The 16595-nt window shown below is 46.4% G+C and overlaps 1 protein-coding gene across 1 annotated transcript in view; it reads right to left on the bottom strand.

Annotated features, from left to right (window-relative positions):
• Positions 1-16595, bottom strand: part of Ryr1 (ryanodine receptor 1 (skeletal)) — a 111771-nt gene that overhangs the window by 65928 nt on the left and 29248 nt on the right. The window contains exons 26-34 of the mRNA XM_013026195.1: positions 12014-12399; positions 9785-9917; positions 8300-8460; positions 7242-7407; positions 4882-4968; positions 4528-4754; positions 3121-3733; positions 1409-1675; positions 922-1122 (exon numbers count right to left, since the gene is read on the bottom strand). Of these exons, the coding sequence (XP_012881649.1) occupies positions 922-1122; positions 1409-1675; positions 3121-3733; positions 4528-4754; positions 4882-4968; positions 7242-7407; positions 8300-8460; positions 9785-9917; positions 12014-12399 (2241 nt within the window). The remainder of the gene's footprint in view (positions 1-921; positions 1123-1408; positions 1676-3120; positions 3734-4527; positions 4755-4881; positions 4969-7241; positions 7408-8299; positions 8461-9784; positions 9918-12013; positions 12400-16595) is intronic.

Here is a 16595-nt window from a genome sequence, read left to right as displayed (position 1 = left end):
ATATATATATATATATATATATATATATATATATATATATATATAAGAAAATAAAATCATGGGTCAAAGTATGAGTTGGCTGAGTGCCAGTGGCTCATACCTATAATCCTAGTAATTCAGGAGGCTGATCACAGTTCAAAGCCAGGCCAGAAAGAAAAATCTGTGAGACTCTTATTTCCAATAAACTCTTTAGAAAAAGCCAGAAGTGGTGCTACTGTGGCTAAGTGGTAAAATGCTAGCCCTGAACACAAAGAGGCTCAAGGACAGAGCCCAGGCCCTATTCAAGCCTCATGAACAACCAAAATAATAATAGTAATAATAATAAAGCATGAGTTGATGAAAAATGTCTGGAAGACTTCAAAGTCAGGTTCATTCACAGAGTGGCACTGAGTAAAAGATAAATGCTCTGATCATATAAACTAATATTTATCAAAATGAACTCCAGCACTGGACACTAGTGGCTCATGCCTATAATCCTAGCTACTCAGGAGGCTGAGACCTGAGGACCATGGTTCAAAGCCAGCCCAAGCAGGAAAGTATGAAACTCTTATCTCCAATGAACCACTAGAAAACTGTTAGTGGTTCTGTGGCTCAAAGTGTTAGAGTACTAGCCTCGAGCAAAAGAGTTCAGCAACAGCGCCCAGGCTGAGTTCAAGCCCCATGACAGAGAAAGAAAGAAAGAAAGGAAAGCAAGCAAGCAAGCAAGAAGGAAGGAAGGAAAAAAGAATGAAAGAAAGAAAGAAGAACTCCAGGAAATGGAAATAAGAGGCTTAAAAAAAAAGAGAGAGAGAGATAAATGTATCAGTAGGTTCAAGGGTAAAAGCACCAGTTTTAAAGGTGAGGCTTATCAATGGTCAGTTGGGATAGTGTTTGCATTTGGGAGTAGACAATAAAACCAGCTAAAGTCAGGGGTCAGAGAACCTGCTCCTGGGGTGGCGAGCGGAACTCGCGGGTGCGTCTTGCAGTCTCCGCTGCACTCATGGTGAAGGCTTTCATGAGGAGTCCATAGCGACCTCTCTGGTTGCCTTGCAGCTTGTCTACATAGCGCTCTGCGAAGGCAGCCAGGGACTCTACACGGTGCTGCAGCTCTTGATCACAGAAATACTCCAGGAGGTGACACATCTGTGGAAGGACAGTCATGCAGTAGGAGGGATTGTAATGAGACTATCAGGCCTTCTCAGAAACTTTTCTTGCTTCCTCTTCCCTCTCCCTGGTCCTGTCCATGTCCAGCCACCATCAATTCCTCCCGTGGTCTCTTCTCACATGGAAATCAGAGAGATCATTCCAAGCCAGCATCACACCAGTTTTATGCTTCTTCATAGTACAAGATCCAGACTCATGCCCCATCAGATCCTGAGTCCCCCAACCCAGATGGATGAAGAAGGGAAGGCAGGAAGAAATGACCTACCTGTAACTTCACAGACTCTGGCAGCTTCATCTGGAGCAGCCCCTCCTCCAAGCCTTCTTCTTTCTCTCCTTCTGCTGCTTCCTCTTCCTCTTTCTCCTCATCTTCCTTCTCCTGTGCCTCTTCCTCTTCGTCCTCTTCCTTCTCCTCCTCATCTTCTTCTTCCTCCTCTTCTGCCTCCTCCTCCTCTTCTTCTATCTCAGTGAACACTTCGGGTTCAATCATCTTCAAGATCTGTTTCACATCCTCATCACTAAAGACACCCATCACCTGGCAGGACAAAACATGAGTTCTTCACTGTGACTGGCAAGGCCTCCACAATCATCCCCCCCCCATTTCACTGTCTAGACCTGTTTCTCCAGTGTGTCCCAGGTTCCTTCCTGCATTGACATCCCCTCCTCACTGTTCACCTTCCTTGAGATTGCCCAGTCCACACCCTCATCAGATTACATCACCAGACATGTGTTCCTCTTCCTTCACAGGCCAATATTTACATGTAGCTATGGATTGGAACACACTCTACACCTGAGTGAGGCCTACAGAGGTCCCAGCATACACCAGCTCTCACTCAACACATACTAACAGATGCTAACAGATTAAAGTATGGAAAGATAAAAGGTAGACAAAAGTAGAGAAGAATAAGAGAAAGATGAATAAATGGGAGGAGGAGAGAGGTGGCTGGCTGAGTGAATGGATGGATAGAATGGTAGCGGGTTTTAAGGGGAGGTAATGGATGAGTGGATCATGATGGAGAAGTGAGAATGAGTAGATGATGAAGAATAAAGGAAATGACAGAGAAAAATATGGAGGAGAGTGGATGTGTGGAAGGATTAATGATGTATGTATGAAGCAGGCAGGTGGATGGATGGTGGGTTGATGGATGCATGAGCAAGTAAATTAATATATAGGTAGATAAATGTGAGTGGCTGGGATAGATGGATGGATAGATATATGGGCAAATGGTTATATAGGGATTCGAATAAAGGGATGCATGAAATAAAAGATGAATAGAACAATGGATAATGGAAGATGAACAGTTAAATGAATGGTGTGGATTTCTGGGTAGGTGGGAGAAAACATGAATATTGGATGGAAAGGTGTATGGATGGATAGAAAGGTAAATAAAAGGTGCAGATATGGACAGGTATATAGTGTATGGGTATATTACTATATGAATGGATGGAGAGGTGAAAGGAAGATGATTACTGTGTGTATGAGAGGAAATATATATATCAATCCATCAATAAATAGGTAGGTGGATAGAAGAATAGATGGAATTGTGGATGGACTGATGTGTGAATGGCAGGATAGGTAAGCAAATATATTGGAAGATGTATAATGTATGGATGTGATAGATGGATGTGGGTAGGTAGAATGGATGGATAGCAGGATGGATGGATGAATATGTAGGTGGAGAATAGATGAATAGAAAGACAAATGAGATGAGGATATGCATGAATGGATAGATGAATGGATAGAGGATGGATGGATGGAGGATGAATGAATGTTGGTTAATTAGATGGAGAAATAGGATGAAGGAAAAAGAGGTGAATAAACATGAATAGAAGACACTTTCCAGTGAATGAAAGATGGGAGGATAAACTGAAAGGTGAATGGGTTTGTGAATTCATGAATGGATAATTGTTTGAATAATACAGGGATGAATAGTTTTGAACATGTTAGAAAGGGAATGGAAATCAGGGGGAAACCATTACCAGCAAAGTAGACACAAGTTTGAGGACAGGCACAAACTGGAACTCCACGGAGCCTCCAATGGGGTCTCGAGCATGCTGCCCACCGTCTCGCACCGCCTCACCCAGCATTCTCAGAGCCTTGTCCCGCAGGGCCTCCAGAGGGATGGCAGGGCTGAGGCGAGCAGGAGCTTCTGTTCCTCCAGCAGCTGGCAGGGCAGCCACGAAACAGGGGGGTGAGAAATGGTGCGGGGGCCTCAGGGAAGTCGTGACTCCAACGCCAGGCAGGCCGTGGCGGCGGGGACCATCTTCTGCACTTCTTCCAGGTGGGAAGAGGGTGATGGACCGGGTCTCCGGGGTGAGGGGCACAATGTATTCAGAAAGCATGGAGCGCCGGCTGCGGCAGGCACTTTCCAGGTGGATGCTGATGAGGAGGTCGTAGTAGCCTGCACGAAGAGGCCCCGGTAGGTGCGCATCCTCCAGCGTGTGCAATAACTGGGCCTGGTCCACGTGGCTGCACAGAGCATGTGCCACGCGGTTGTTGCCCAGAGCGCACACGGCTCGGTAAAGGGACAGGGTGTGTGAGTGGAAGCGCTGCAGATCCAGGCGTTCGGAGAGCTCCAGGATGTCCATGCACCTGCGGCACAAGTGAAAAACACATAGGGACAGAAAAGATAAAAAAAAAAGAGAGAGAGAGAGAGACACTCAGGTGAATGTTGTTTTCTCTGTGTCCCACAGGGTACCAGGGCCTCATGAAAACTTTGAAGCTGTATAGGAGTCTTTTAACAGTTTAAAAGACTAAATTAAAAAAAATTTTTTTAATGAGGCCAGTCAGAAACCTCCTGAGAACTGAGTGTCAACAGCTCATGCCTGTAGTCCTAGTTACTCAGGAAGCTGAGATCTGAAGATCCCAGTTCAAAGCCAGCTTAGGCAGGAAAGTCCATTAGACTTTTATCTCCAATGAACCACCAAATAGTCAGAAGTAGAGCTGTGGCTCAAGTGGTAGAGTGCCTGCTTTAAGTGCAAAAACTAAGGGACAATTCCCAAGCCCTGAGTTCAAGCCCCAGGACTGGCAAAAAAAGTGTATGTGTGCGTTGGGGGGGGGGGGGAGAATGAATGAATCAGCGAGAGAAAATCAGAGAGAGAGGGAGGGAAGGAAGGAAAGAGGGAGGCAGGCAGAGAGAGAGGGAAGAAGGAAGAAGAAAGACCACCTGGGGTCTGGCCATGTTTAGATAATAAGACTTCCTGGTACCCATGCTAACACATTAGTAGCACTAAAGTCTCTCTGGGTCTGACCAGAAACCCTGAGATGCATCCAGCCTTGCTGAGTGACTGGCAAGATCTGAGCTGAATCAGGGTACCCAGAGATTGTGGTAGGGAGGAGGAGGCATTGAGCTGGATCCTAACCAATGCAGCTGGATGGGCCCTGACCTGTTCTCCTCGGGGATGTGAAGCGCCATCATAGTCAACGGTTCCTGGCACTGAACAGCCCAGCCGAGCCGCTCACCCGCACGCCGGGTGTCCACCTGCAGGAAGTGGTTGGGCATTCGGCTCCAGGAGACCGGCATGAGCATCTGTACCTCCAACCTCGGTGGGCACTGTGGGGCCGGATTCTTGCGCTCACTCAGGAACATAGCTGCTGACAGTGGCATGATGTTCTGGGGGCATAGAGGCACAGGGTCAGGTCTCCCAGGCTTACCTTTTCCCCTCATCTGGCTTCCAGAGAAAGTTCTCTAGCACCTCCCGCCTCAGCCTACTCCAAGTGCCCCATCCCTGCTCTCTTGCCTTTAGCTTCCCCAATTCAAACTGGATGACGTTCTGGTGGGTGGGCAGGACAAAGACGGCAGGAAACAACTTCGTGTTGGGTTCCACCTGGCATGAAAGCAAAGGACAAGGGAGGAAGAGGGCAGACTGTGCAAGGTGGACTTAACCTTGAAGGCTGAGGCCAATTCTCAGATCTACACTTGGGCATTGGAGGCTCTGCAGTGGTTCTGAGCTGCCTTAAATCATCCAGCCAGGCCAGCCTCCTCCAGCCCCTTTAGGGTAATCTGTTGCCATGTCTTCATAGACACATTAGGACTCCTCCAGGAAAACCTTTCTCTATCTTCTCCCAAGAGTACTTGCACTTCAAAACCCATAAAGTGTTCCCTGATGGGGCTAGGAAATGTGGCTTAGTGGTAGAGTACTTGCCTAGCATACATGAAGCCCTGGGTTCAAGTCCTCAGTACCACATAAATAGAAAATGCTGGAAATGATGCTGTGGCTCAAATGGTAGAGCCCTAGCTTTGAGCACAGACAGGCTCAGGGACAGAGCCCAGATTCTAAGTTCAAGCCCAGGACTGGCAACAACAACAACAAAAAGTGTTCCCTGACTGCTGTCTCTCCCTCAGATCTTCCCACCCTGTCAGCCAAGCCCACCCCAAACACCTTCTGAAGGGCAGTCTTTCCAAAAGCAAACCATACTTCTAGATCCAACTCCCCTCCCCCAAAGTTTACATGAAGTACAAAGCACAGAGTACTAACCTTGAGCAGCAAAGCTCAGAGACAGTGCCCTTAGTTCAAGCCCCAGTTCAAGCACACACACACACACACACACACACACACACACACAACAATAACAACAACAAAAATAAAAGCAAAACAAAACAAAACTCTGGAGCCAGACATCAGTGGCTCATGCCTGTAACCCTAGCTACTCAGGAGGCTGAGATCTGAAGACTGAGGTTCAAAGCCAGCACAGCAGGAAAAAAATCCATGAGGCTCTTATTGACCACCAACAAAAGCCAGAAATAGAGCTGTGGCTCAAGGGATAGATTGCTACCATTGAGGACAAAAACTCAGATGAGCACCCAGGTCCTGAGTTCAAGCCCCGTCCAGCACCAAAAAAATAAGAGAAAGAGAGAGACAGAGACAGAGAGAAAGAAGAGAGAGATGAACTGTATGATGTCTACAGTTTTCTTCCAAATCCTACAGTGGGTGTGGAAGTGAAGTAGGCAGAAAGATGAGGCGAGATTGGCTATGAGTGGGTGGAGTACAAATCTGGTGGCTCATTATGCTATGGTATTTTTTTTTTTGCAGATTTCTGAAATTCTCAATTTAAAATAAAAATTCTACAAAGCCTACCTCAGGTGAATTGGTGCATAGATAGCTGGATAAATATGTGATAAAGCCAGGAGAGTAAAATAACAATGGTTGATTTTTTGGGGGTAGTGGGCATTGGATATTTTATTGTACAATTCCTTTTAGGTCTTTGGATACTCAAAATACATAAACTTTCCTTCATAATAACATGTTGAAAAGAAAAAGTCCACCTTTGGATTTTGCCCATCTTAGGCTGTTCTCTAATTAGTGAAAAGTCAATGACTGGTGTCACCCCAGCCCATGATGTAATATGGAGTCCATGTGCCTTTCCAAGGTCAAAGTTATCTCCTTCATTTTGGGCCTCAGTTTTTTTTGTTTGTCTGTTTTGCTTTGCTTTATGCCAGTCCTGGGACTGTACAAGACTGAGGGCCTGGGAACTTTCCTTGAATCCTTTTGCTCAAGGTTAGGGCTCTACTGCTTGAGCTACAGCTCCAATTCTAGTTTTTTTTTTTTTTGTCGGTCGTGGGGCTTGAACTCTGGGCCTGGGCGCTGTCCCTCAGCTCTTCAGCTCAAGGCGAGCGCTCTATCACTTGAGCTACAGCATCACTTCCGGTTTTCTGGTGGTTTATTGGAGATAGGAGTCTCACGGTCTCTCTTGCCCGGGCTGGCTTTGAACCGCGATCCTCAGATCTCAGCCTCCTGAGTAGCTAGGATTGCAGGCGTGAGCCACCAGCACCCGGTTAGTTTGTTTTTTATGGTTAATTACAGGCAAGAGTCTCACAGACTTTCCTGCCTTGGCTGGCTTTAAACCATGATCCTCAGATCTCAACCTCCTGAATGGCTATGGTTATAGACATGAGCCACTAATGCCTGGCTGTGGGTCTCAGTTTAATGGAAGGTTCAACTAGGACAAACTAGGAGCTGGTTCTTTCCTATCTCTCTGAGGTCTGGTCTGGGGGGGGGGGGAGTGGGGGGAGGAGGGAAAGGAAAAGGGTCTTGAAAGGTCATCCTGAGATTCTGGGTAATGAAAATACTATTGTTAAGTTGCTTAGGGATGGGCTTACCTGGAAAAAGGTGTTGCTCTCTTTGCCATTGGCTGTAAAGGTCATTAAACCAGTGGCCAAGTCCACCAGGCAGCCAATGACAAGGTCTGTGTGGCTGATCCGGCCCTGCTGCCCAGGGCTCACAAAGTCCCCGCCCCATACCATATAGCAGTTGCTGCATTTGAGGCTGGAAGAAACAAGAGTGGTCACTGCAAGCATCCTCTGACCAGAGGTCTGAATCCCAGATGCCCTCTTCCCCAAGCTCCAGAAATACCCTGACCTCAGGATTCCATCCCTAACTGTACAGCCCCAGCAGACTAGAGCTAGAATCTTTAGGAGCTGGTACACGTGTCTTGGAAGGAGGAGAGAGAAGAACAGCACAAGAGAGACAAGAAGGTGACATAGAACAAGTGGGGGGGGGGGCTAGGGATGTGGCTTAGTGGTAGAGTGCTTGCCTAGCATGCATGAAGCCCTGGGTTCAATTCCTCAGTACCACATCAACAGAAAAAAGCCAGAAGTGGAGCTGTGGCTCAAGTGATAGAGTGCTAGCCTTGAGCAAAGGAGCTCAAGGGAAGTGCCCAGGCCCTGAGTTCAAGCCTCAGGACTGACCAAAAAAGAAAAAGAAAAAATAGGGTGGGATGAAATTTAGAAAAAAAAAAGAAGTTAAAAAAGTAGAAAATTTTGGCACTGGTGGATCACACGTGTTATCAGATCTCAGTCCAAAGCCAGCTCAGGCAGGAAAAAAGTCTGTAAGACTCCTGCCGCCAACTAACCGGGAAAAGGCCAGAAGTGGAGCTATGACACAAATGGTAGAGCACCAGCCTTGAGAGAAAAAGCTGAGAAACAGTTCCCAAGCCTTGAGTTCAAGCCCCAGTACTAGCACCAAAAAAGAAAAGAAAAGAAAAGAAACTGAACAGAAGAAGAGAGGAAGGAGTAAGAAGCTCAGAGACCCAATGTCAGGACTCCAAAGTATTCTCTTGTTCTAGAAGGTTCTTAGGAGTCATAGCCAGGCAGCCATAACTCCTGTTCTCTCTGGCCCACACTTTCCCTTTGCATAGTTCCCCACCCTGCCCCAGTACCTGCTGTGGACATTGCCTTGTTCATCCCCCATGGTCACTGTCACTGCCCGGACTTTGGTCAAGTCGAAGGTCATGTCGTGCTGATGGTAGTCAGGAGTGACCCAACCCACCCATACACAGCTAGGCTCCTGGCCAGCGAAGACCCTCACGGAGTAGTAGTACTAAGGACACAAAGGAAGGGAGACCAAAGATGAGTCAGGAAGGTGGGGTTCCTTTGGACTCTGAATTGGTTTCTTGGATTCTTAAAGACCTCTGGGAGTTTAATAAGAAGTTCTCAGCTCTGATCATATAAAATAATATGTATCAGTCTGGGAATGTGGCTTAGTGATAGAGTGCTTGCCTAGCATGCATGAAGCCCTGGGTTCGATTCCTTACTACATATCAACAAAAAAAAGCCGGAAGTGGCACTGTGGCTCAAGTGGTAAAATGTTAGCCTTGAGCAAAAAAAGCTCAGGGACAGTGACCAGGCCTTGAATTCAAACCCCAGAAATGGAGGGAAAAAAGCATCAAAATGAACTCCAGGAAATAGAAACAATAGAGTTGTTTCCCTTTGTTGTTATTGTTGTTTTCTTTTCTTTTTGTCTTGTTTATTTATCTGTCTTTGGGAGGCTAAGAAGGGGCACAGAAATGGAGGGACAAAGCCAGGTGCCAGTGGCTCAAGCCTGCAATCCTAGCTACTCAGAAGGCTGAGATCTGAGGAGTATGGTTCGAAGCCAGGCTAGGTAGGAAAATCCATGAGATTCTTATCTCCAATTAATCACAGAAAATGCTGGAAGTGGCATTGTGGCTCAAGTGGTAAGAGCGCTAGCCTTGAACAAAAAGGAGCCCAGGGACAGTGACTAGGCCCAGAATTCAAGCCCCAGGACTGACGAAAAGAAAAGAAGGGACAAAAGATGAACAAATGCAGCATGGTACTCACTAGACACTATGTGGAAAATGAACTATACAACAGGAGGGAAAAGCTGGGAGAGAGTGAGGTAAAGGGTAACAGTGTCCAAAAAGAAATATACTCAATTACCTGACTTATGTAACTGTAACCCCTCTGCACATCACCTTTATAATAACAATTTAAAAATAAATGAATAAGAGCTAGGAATGTGGCTTAGTGATAGAGTGCTTGCCTAGCATTCATGAAGCCCTGGGTTTGATTCCTCAGTACTACATAAACAGAAAAAGCTAGAAGTAGCACTGTGGCTTAAGTGACAGAGCACTAGCCTTGAGCACAGAGAGGCTCAAGGACAGTGCTCAGGCCCTGAGTTCAAGTTCCAGGACTGACAATAAATAAACAAATAAATACATAAATAATTTTTAAGAAGAAGTTGCCAGATTTGAGACCCTCCCCCTGCTCTCCCTCCCCTGCTCATCTATGTCTGTGTCTGTGTCTACCAATGCCATTTGTAGCTTTGGGGATCCCTTGGGAGTATTTTTGGTGTGTGATATCCCATATTTGAGTCCCTCCAAAGGTTGAGCATTCCCAGTTCTCACCGTGGTAGTGTTCAGGATAATCTCAGGATCATCACGGTTGTCAGTGGGTACCACCTCACGAGGGAGTCGGGGCAGAACAGGAGTAGCCGGTGGCTGGGTCATCATGGCAGCCTTCTTGGCCTTAAAGAGGAACCTGATGATGAGAAGAGAGAGGCTTCCATGAGAGTTGGCTCTCAGGGGTTGGAAGTATGGCTCAGTTGGTAGATGACTAGCCAATGAAGGAAAACATCACATACTGAGTTCAAGTTCCCATCTTGGAATTCCCCCTCCCCCCCAAAAAAATAGTTCTCAGGTCCAACTCTCACCTTCCCACCACAACTCATAGCCACAATCTGTCCTGATTACACCCTGCTCTAAGACCCAAAACCTCTTCTCTACAGGGCTAGACCATTCTGGAGGAGCTGTGCTCTGTGCTTGTGGATACTAGGTCACCCACATTGAAAGGTGTCTTCTGGAAATGTGGGGGGGTTCCCTTTGTGAGATACAGTAGTTCCCCCTAAACCAGCATTTCTCATTTGTATTTCTCAATGTGCTTAACAAAAGCCAATCCTTCATTGTCTGGCACTGTCATACACTCTGTAAAGAATGTGGGATTCCCTAGAGCACCCCAGCAGTAGCACCCCAACTGTGATGACCAGCAATACTCCATCATTTCCAAATGCCCTCTCCTCATCCAAGAGACACAGACAAAAGACAAGAGACACAAACCATGGGCAGGGGCAGGGGAGGGGGGAGAGCAGATTTCGTCTCAATCTAGGACCTTCTCAGGGTCTCACTTAGAGCTAGGGTGGGTATTTTTTGGGGGGTTGGTACATTGAAGATATAGAAATAGCCCCAATTGGGGCTGGGAAGGTGGCTCAGTGATAGGGTGCTTGCCTCGCATGCATGAAGCCTTAGGTTCAATTCCTCAGCACCACATAAGCAGAAAAAGCCAGAAGTAGGTGCTGTGGCTCAAGTGGTAGAGTGCTAGCCTTGAGCTGAAGAGCTGAAGGACAGCACCCAGGCCCAGAGTTCAAGCCCCACAACCGACAAAAAAAAAGCTCCAATTTAGATCACTTGATGTTCACTGAGATATTTGGGGGGGTACAGAAAACTTCACCAGGATACTGAAGTCTCCTTTAGTGCTCACAGATAATCAAGCCATTGAATAAAGATCTGGGGTCCACCAGTTCCTCAGGAATGGTAGAATTCTCCATAACCATACATAGGGTTCCCTAGTTTTATATTCTAGGGAAATTATAATAGCACTGGAAAATAACAGGGTTCACTTGAGACACAATTGGATGCCTCAGTATTATGACTTCACTTAGGATAGATGAGGCTGCTTTGTGGGTATGCTGGGGATGTCCTCATTTTATTTTTCTCCTTCCTTCCTTCCTTCCTTCCTCCCTTCCTCCCCCCCTCCCTCCCTCCCTTCCTTCCTCCCTTCCTTCTTTTTTGTTGGTCGTGGGACTTGAACTCTAGGTCTGAGCACTGTCCCTGAGCTCTTCAGCTCAAGGTGAGCACTCTACCTCTTGAGCCACAGCACCACTTCCCATTTTCTGGTGGTTTTATTGGAGATAAGAATCTCAAGAACTTTCTTGCCTGGGCTAGCTTAGAACCCTGATCTTCAGAGCTCAGCCTCCTGAGTAGCTAGGATTATAGGTATGAGCCACGGGCACCCAGCTTTTTTTTTTTTCTGGTGCTGGTGCTGGGGCTTGAACTCAGTCTTGTACTCTTGCTTGGCTTTTTTACTCAAGCCTAGTGCTTAACCTCTTGAGCCACAAGTCTACTGCTAGCTTTCTGCTGGTTAATTAGACTTAAGAATCTCTTGAGCCAGGCGCTTGAGAGGTGGCTTATGCCTGTAATCCTAGCTACTCAGGAGACTCAGATCTGAGGATCCTGGTTCAAAGCCAGCCAGGGCAGAAAAGTCCAGGAGACTCTTATCTCCAATAAACTACTCAGAAAAAGCTGGACATGGCACTGTGGCTCAAGGGGTAGAGTGCTAGCACAAAAACTGGCTCAGGGACAACATCCAGGCCCCAGGTTCCAGCCCCAGAATGGGCAAAAAAAAAAAAATCTAGGATTTATCTACCTGGGCTGATTTTGAATGGTGATCCTCAGATCTCAGCTTCCTGAATAGATAGAATTACTGGTGTGAGCCACCAGTGTCTGGCTCAATCTATTAAGGTTGCATAACCAGGGTCCCAAACAGTCTTAAAACCCCATGCTGGTCAACCCTTGACTCACCCTCTTTTCTTGTTCTTCTCTGTGGTGGCATCCTTTTCATTTTCTGCCCTTACAGGCTGGGCCTCCATCCCAGGCTGAGGAGTGCCCCCATCCTTAGCAGTTCCTTCCTTGCCCGCCTCAGCTTCACCCCAGCCTCCAGCTGAACGGCGTAGGTTTTCATAGTCAGGGTCTGGTTCTGCGGCTCTGGCCTCATCTTCGGCAGGGGGCTGTAGGCCAGGGGGTGCCAGAGGAGTGGCCCCAGCAGTGCAGCGGAAATGCTGGTAGAATTGAACTGGAAGACTCAGTCGGAGAAAAAGCATCTCTACCAGACTGTTTTGGGAGCCCCAGGTACGGTGGGTCAGTCGTAGGCAGGGGGGCGTGTCCACAGTGCCATCCATGCGGGATACCTGTAGAGGAACAGAAAGCACTGAGCTGGGTCACTGGTTCTAAATCTGGTTGCACATGGAGCATTTTTTTTTTCAGTCCTGAGGTTTGAACTCAGGGCCTGGGCACTGTCCTTGAGCTTCTTGTGCACAAGTCTAGCACTCTACCACTTAAGCCACAGGACCACTTCCAGCTTTTTCTGTTTATGTGGTACTAAGGATTTGAACCCAGGGCCTCATGCATGCTAGGCAGTACTCTACCACTAAGCCACATTCCTAGCACACATGAAACCATTCTTACACATGTGTAAAAATTATCTAAGTTGGGTAATGGTGGCTCACATCTGCCATCCTAGCTACTCAGGAGGCTGAGATCTGAGGATCATGGTTCAAAACCAGCCCATGCAGGAAAGTACATGAGACTCTTATCTCCAATTAATCACCAGAAAACTGGAAGTGGTGCTGAGGCTCAAAATGGTAGAGCGCTAGCCTTGAGCAAAAAAAAGAGCTCAAGGACATTGTCCAGGCTGAGTTCAAGCCCCATGACTGACAAAAAGAAAAAAGAAAAAAAATTAGCCAAAGACAGCTTACCCACATCTATCTATCTATCTATCTATCTATCTATCTATCTATCTATCTATCTATCTATCTATCTATCTCAGTCTTATTCCCTCTCTCCCTCCTATCTCTCACCAATAGTGAGGTTTAAACTTAGGTCCTTATGCTTGCTCATGGCTGTTACTTTACAATCGGAGCCACATCTCCAGCTTAGCTTTTTGCTAGTTAACTGGAGATGGAGTTTTGAAGACTTTTATGCCCTGGTTGACTTGGAGGAGATCCTCCAGATCTCAGCCTCAGCAGTAGCTAGGATTACAAGTGTGGGCCACAAACACCCAGCTGACACAGAGTCTGGCCCTTCTTTGGAGCTGAAGTTCCTAGCAGGACATACAGGTTGGCCATGGTGTGTTGTCAGCCCTCTGTCAACCTTTGCCCCTTGCTTAGTGCTAATCAGGTCATATTCTAGAATTACTTGGGGGACTTTGAAAAACCTAGCTATGCCCAGGCCTTCACTCCAGTTCAGATTATCCATCTACCAATCCATCCCACAAATATTTTGGAAGCATCTACTATGTGCCAGGAACACATAAGTGAACAAAATAAAGAAACTGCCCTACTGGAGTTCCTGAGTAGAGCTTAGAGGGCTCAGAACTTTGTAAAGACTTCCCATGATGTACATGGAAATGTAACACTCAGGAAAGTACCCACACTAGAAGTACAGTGATAAGTTTTCACAGAATAAACACAATTGGGGCTGGGAAGGTGGCTCAGTGGTAGAGTGCTTTCTTCGCCTACATGTAGCCCTGGGTTTGATCCTTAGCATCACATAAGCAGAAAAAGCTGGAAGTGGTGTTGTGACTCAAGTGGTAGAGCACTAGCCTTGAGCTGAAGAGCTGAGGGACAGCACCCAGACCCAGAGTTCAGGCCCCATGACCGACAAAAAAAAAAAAAAGAATAAATGTACATTCACAAACTGGATGGGAAAATGAACCAAGATTCCTGGGAGGCTTTTGTGGCCTTTCAGAGTCACTATCCTCTCCAAGATAATGAGTACTCGGCATAGTGGCTCATTTCCTACAATCCTAGCTGTTCAAAAGGCTGAGATCAGGAGGATTATGATTCCATGTAAGCTAAAGCCAAAAAGTGCTCAACACCTCCATTTCAACAGCAAAAAATTGGGCCTAGCCTCCCTAGCTATAAAGCATAAATAGGAGGATCATAATCTAGGCTGACCTGAAACACACACACCCCCAAAAAAAAACCCACATGACAAGTTAAAAGGGCTGGAGGTATAGTTCAAGTGGTAGAACATCCATTTAGCAAATGTGAGGCCTTGAGATCAAACTCTACTCTCCCCATTCTCTAAAAACTCCCCAGAGGTTTTCTTTTTCTTTTATTGTCAGTCATGGGGCCTGATCTTGGCCTGGACACTGTCTCTCAGCTCTTCAGCTTAAGGCTAGTGCTCTACCACTTGAGCCACAGCACCACTTCTAGTTCTTTCCGCTTATGTGGTGCTAAGGAATCGAACCCAGGGCCTCATGCATGCAAGGTAAGCACTCTACCACTGAGCCACCTTCCCAGCTTCTCCTCAGAGGTTTTTTAGAGACTCCATAAACAACAGAAGTAGAATTGACCTCATCAAGTATCAATTGCAGACCTGGGCCTAATTGCTGACTCAGACCTCTGGTATTCCCCATCAGCCAGTAAATTTACCCCCAAACTATACCTGCAACATTCCCTGTTCAGAAATTCTACAGGACTTTTATCTCTCCTCTCTCCCTTCTCTCTTAGAAATCCTTTGTTCCTTGACAAGAGACTCCCTCCTGTGATTTGTGTGTGAAGAAACTAACAACTAGTCTGAGTTATTCTGTCACAGGAACCAATTTCTCCATCAGTCATCCGGCAGGTTGCGTGTGGCCCGCCCTTGAACTCTTTATGAATGGAGCCCCACAGCCTGTGCTCTTTTTCATTTGACATTATATTGAAAGCTGTCCATGTGGTTGTGTGGCTTCCAGTTCATTCATTTACACTATTGCATGGCATCCTGTTCACTGACATGAGATTCCCCCTCTGAAAGGCACAAGTTCACATCTGCTCCACCTTTCTCTCCCACACTTACTAAAATCCCTTCCAGAAATCTCTTGCAGTAATAATAATAATATTTCTAATTACAAGGGAAGCAGGCATGGTGGTGCATGCCTATAATCTTGGCACTCAAGAGACTGAGGCAAAAGGATCACAAGTTCCAGGCCAGCCAGGATGAAGCAGCTAAACTATATCTAAGTAAATAAAAAATAAGCAAATAAAGCTTCTGGGAGGCAGAGCCTGGGGTATTGAGGCTTGAAGCCAACCCAAGCACAAAAGTCAGTAAGAGTGAGACTCTGTTTCAACCACTGACAGACAATATGGTGGCATGCACCTGTTATTTCTGCTACAGGAAGGTACAATGACTGGGGGCAGTGGTATACCTCTGTCATTCCTCAATTACACAGGAAAGCACAAAGAGGAGGGTCACAGAATAGGCTGTCCACAGCTTAACAGGAGACCCTACCTCAAAAATAACCAATGCAAGGAAGTATGAGGCCCTGAGTTCAATCCCTAGTGATGCAAACAACAATAAAATTACCAGCTGCAGCTCTGCCACATGAAGTTTCCAAGTTTTTGCAAGTTGAAAAAAGAACTCCTACTTGGTCTGTCAGATATTTATGATCTGAGTGTGACTGTAAGTATAAACCTTGAAAAGAAATTATATTGGCTTGCTAGGCACTGGTGACTCACACCAATAATCCTAGATTCTCAGGAGGCTGAGATCTGAGGATCACAGTTCAGAGCCAGTACAGGCAAGAAAGTTCATGAGAGGGCTGATAATGTGGCTTAGTGGTAGAGTGCTTGCCTAGCATGCATGAAGCCCTGAGTTCAATTCCTCAGTACCACATAAACAGAAAAAGCCAGAAGTGGTACTGTGGCTCAAGTGGTAGGGTATTAGCCTTGAGCAAAAGAAGCTCAGGGACAGTGCCCAGGCCTTGAGTTCAAACCCCAGGACTGACAAAAAATAAATAAAAAGAAAGTCTGTGAGACTTATCTCCAATTAACCACCAGAAAATCAGAAGTGATGCTGTGGCTCAAAGTGGTAGAGCGCTAGCTTTGAGTGCAAAAGCTCAAAGACAGCACTCAGGCCCTGAGTTCAAGCCCCATGACTGACAAAAAAAATGACATTGGCTTGACTGATGAAGGGCTATTGAAAACAAATAAACAAAACGGGCTGAGAATGTGGCTTAGTGGTAGAGTGCTTGCCTAGTATGCATGAAGCCCTGGGTTCGATTCCTCAGTAGCACATAAACAGAAAAAGCCAGAAGTGGCATTGTTGTTCAGGTGGTACTACCTTTGAGCAAAAGAAATTCAGGCCCTGAGTTCAAGCCCCAAAACTGCCAATAAATAAGTAAACAAATAAACAAAACAAACCCACTGATAATTAGTAACAAAGACACCCAAAGGTACCCACTGGTTTATATTTTTTTAAACCTTGTTTTAGGATCAGGTCCTTTTTTTGCGGGGGGAGGGGGGGATCCGGTCGTGGGGCCTGAACTCTGGGCCTGGGCACTGTCCCTCAGCTCTTCAGCTCAAGGCTAGCGCTCTACCACTTGAGCCACAGCGCCACTTCC

Source organism: Dipodomys ordii, unplaced genomic scaffold (assembly GCF_000151885.1).
Source record: "Dipodomys ordii isolate 6190 unplaced genomic scaffold, Dord_2.0 Scaffold92, whole genome shotgun sequence".
NCBI lineage: Eukaryota > Metazoa > Chordata > Mammalia > Rodentia > Heteromyidae > Dipodomys > Dipodomys ordii.
This window is presented reverse-complemented; position numbering and strand designations above follow the sequence as displayed.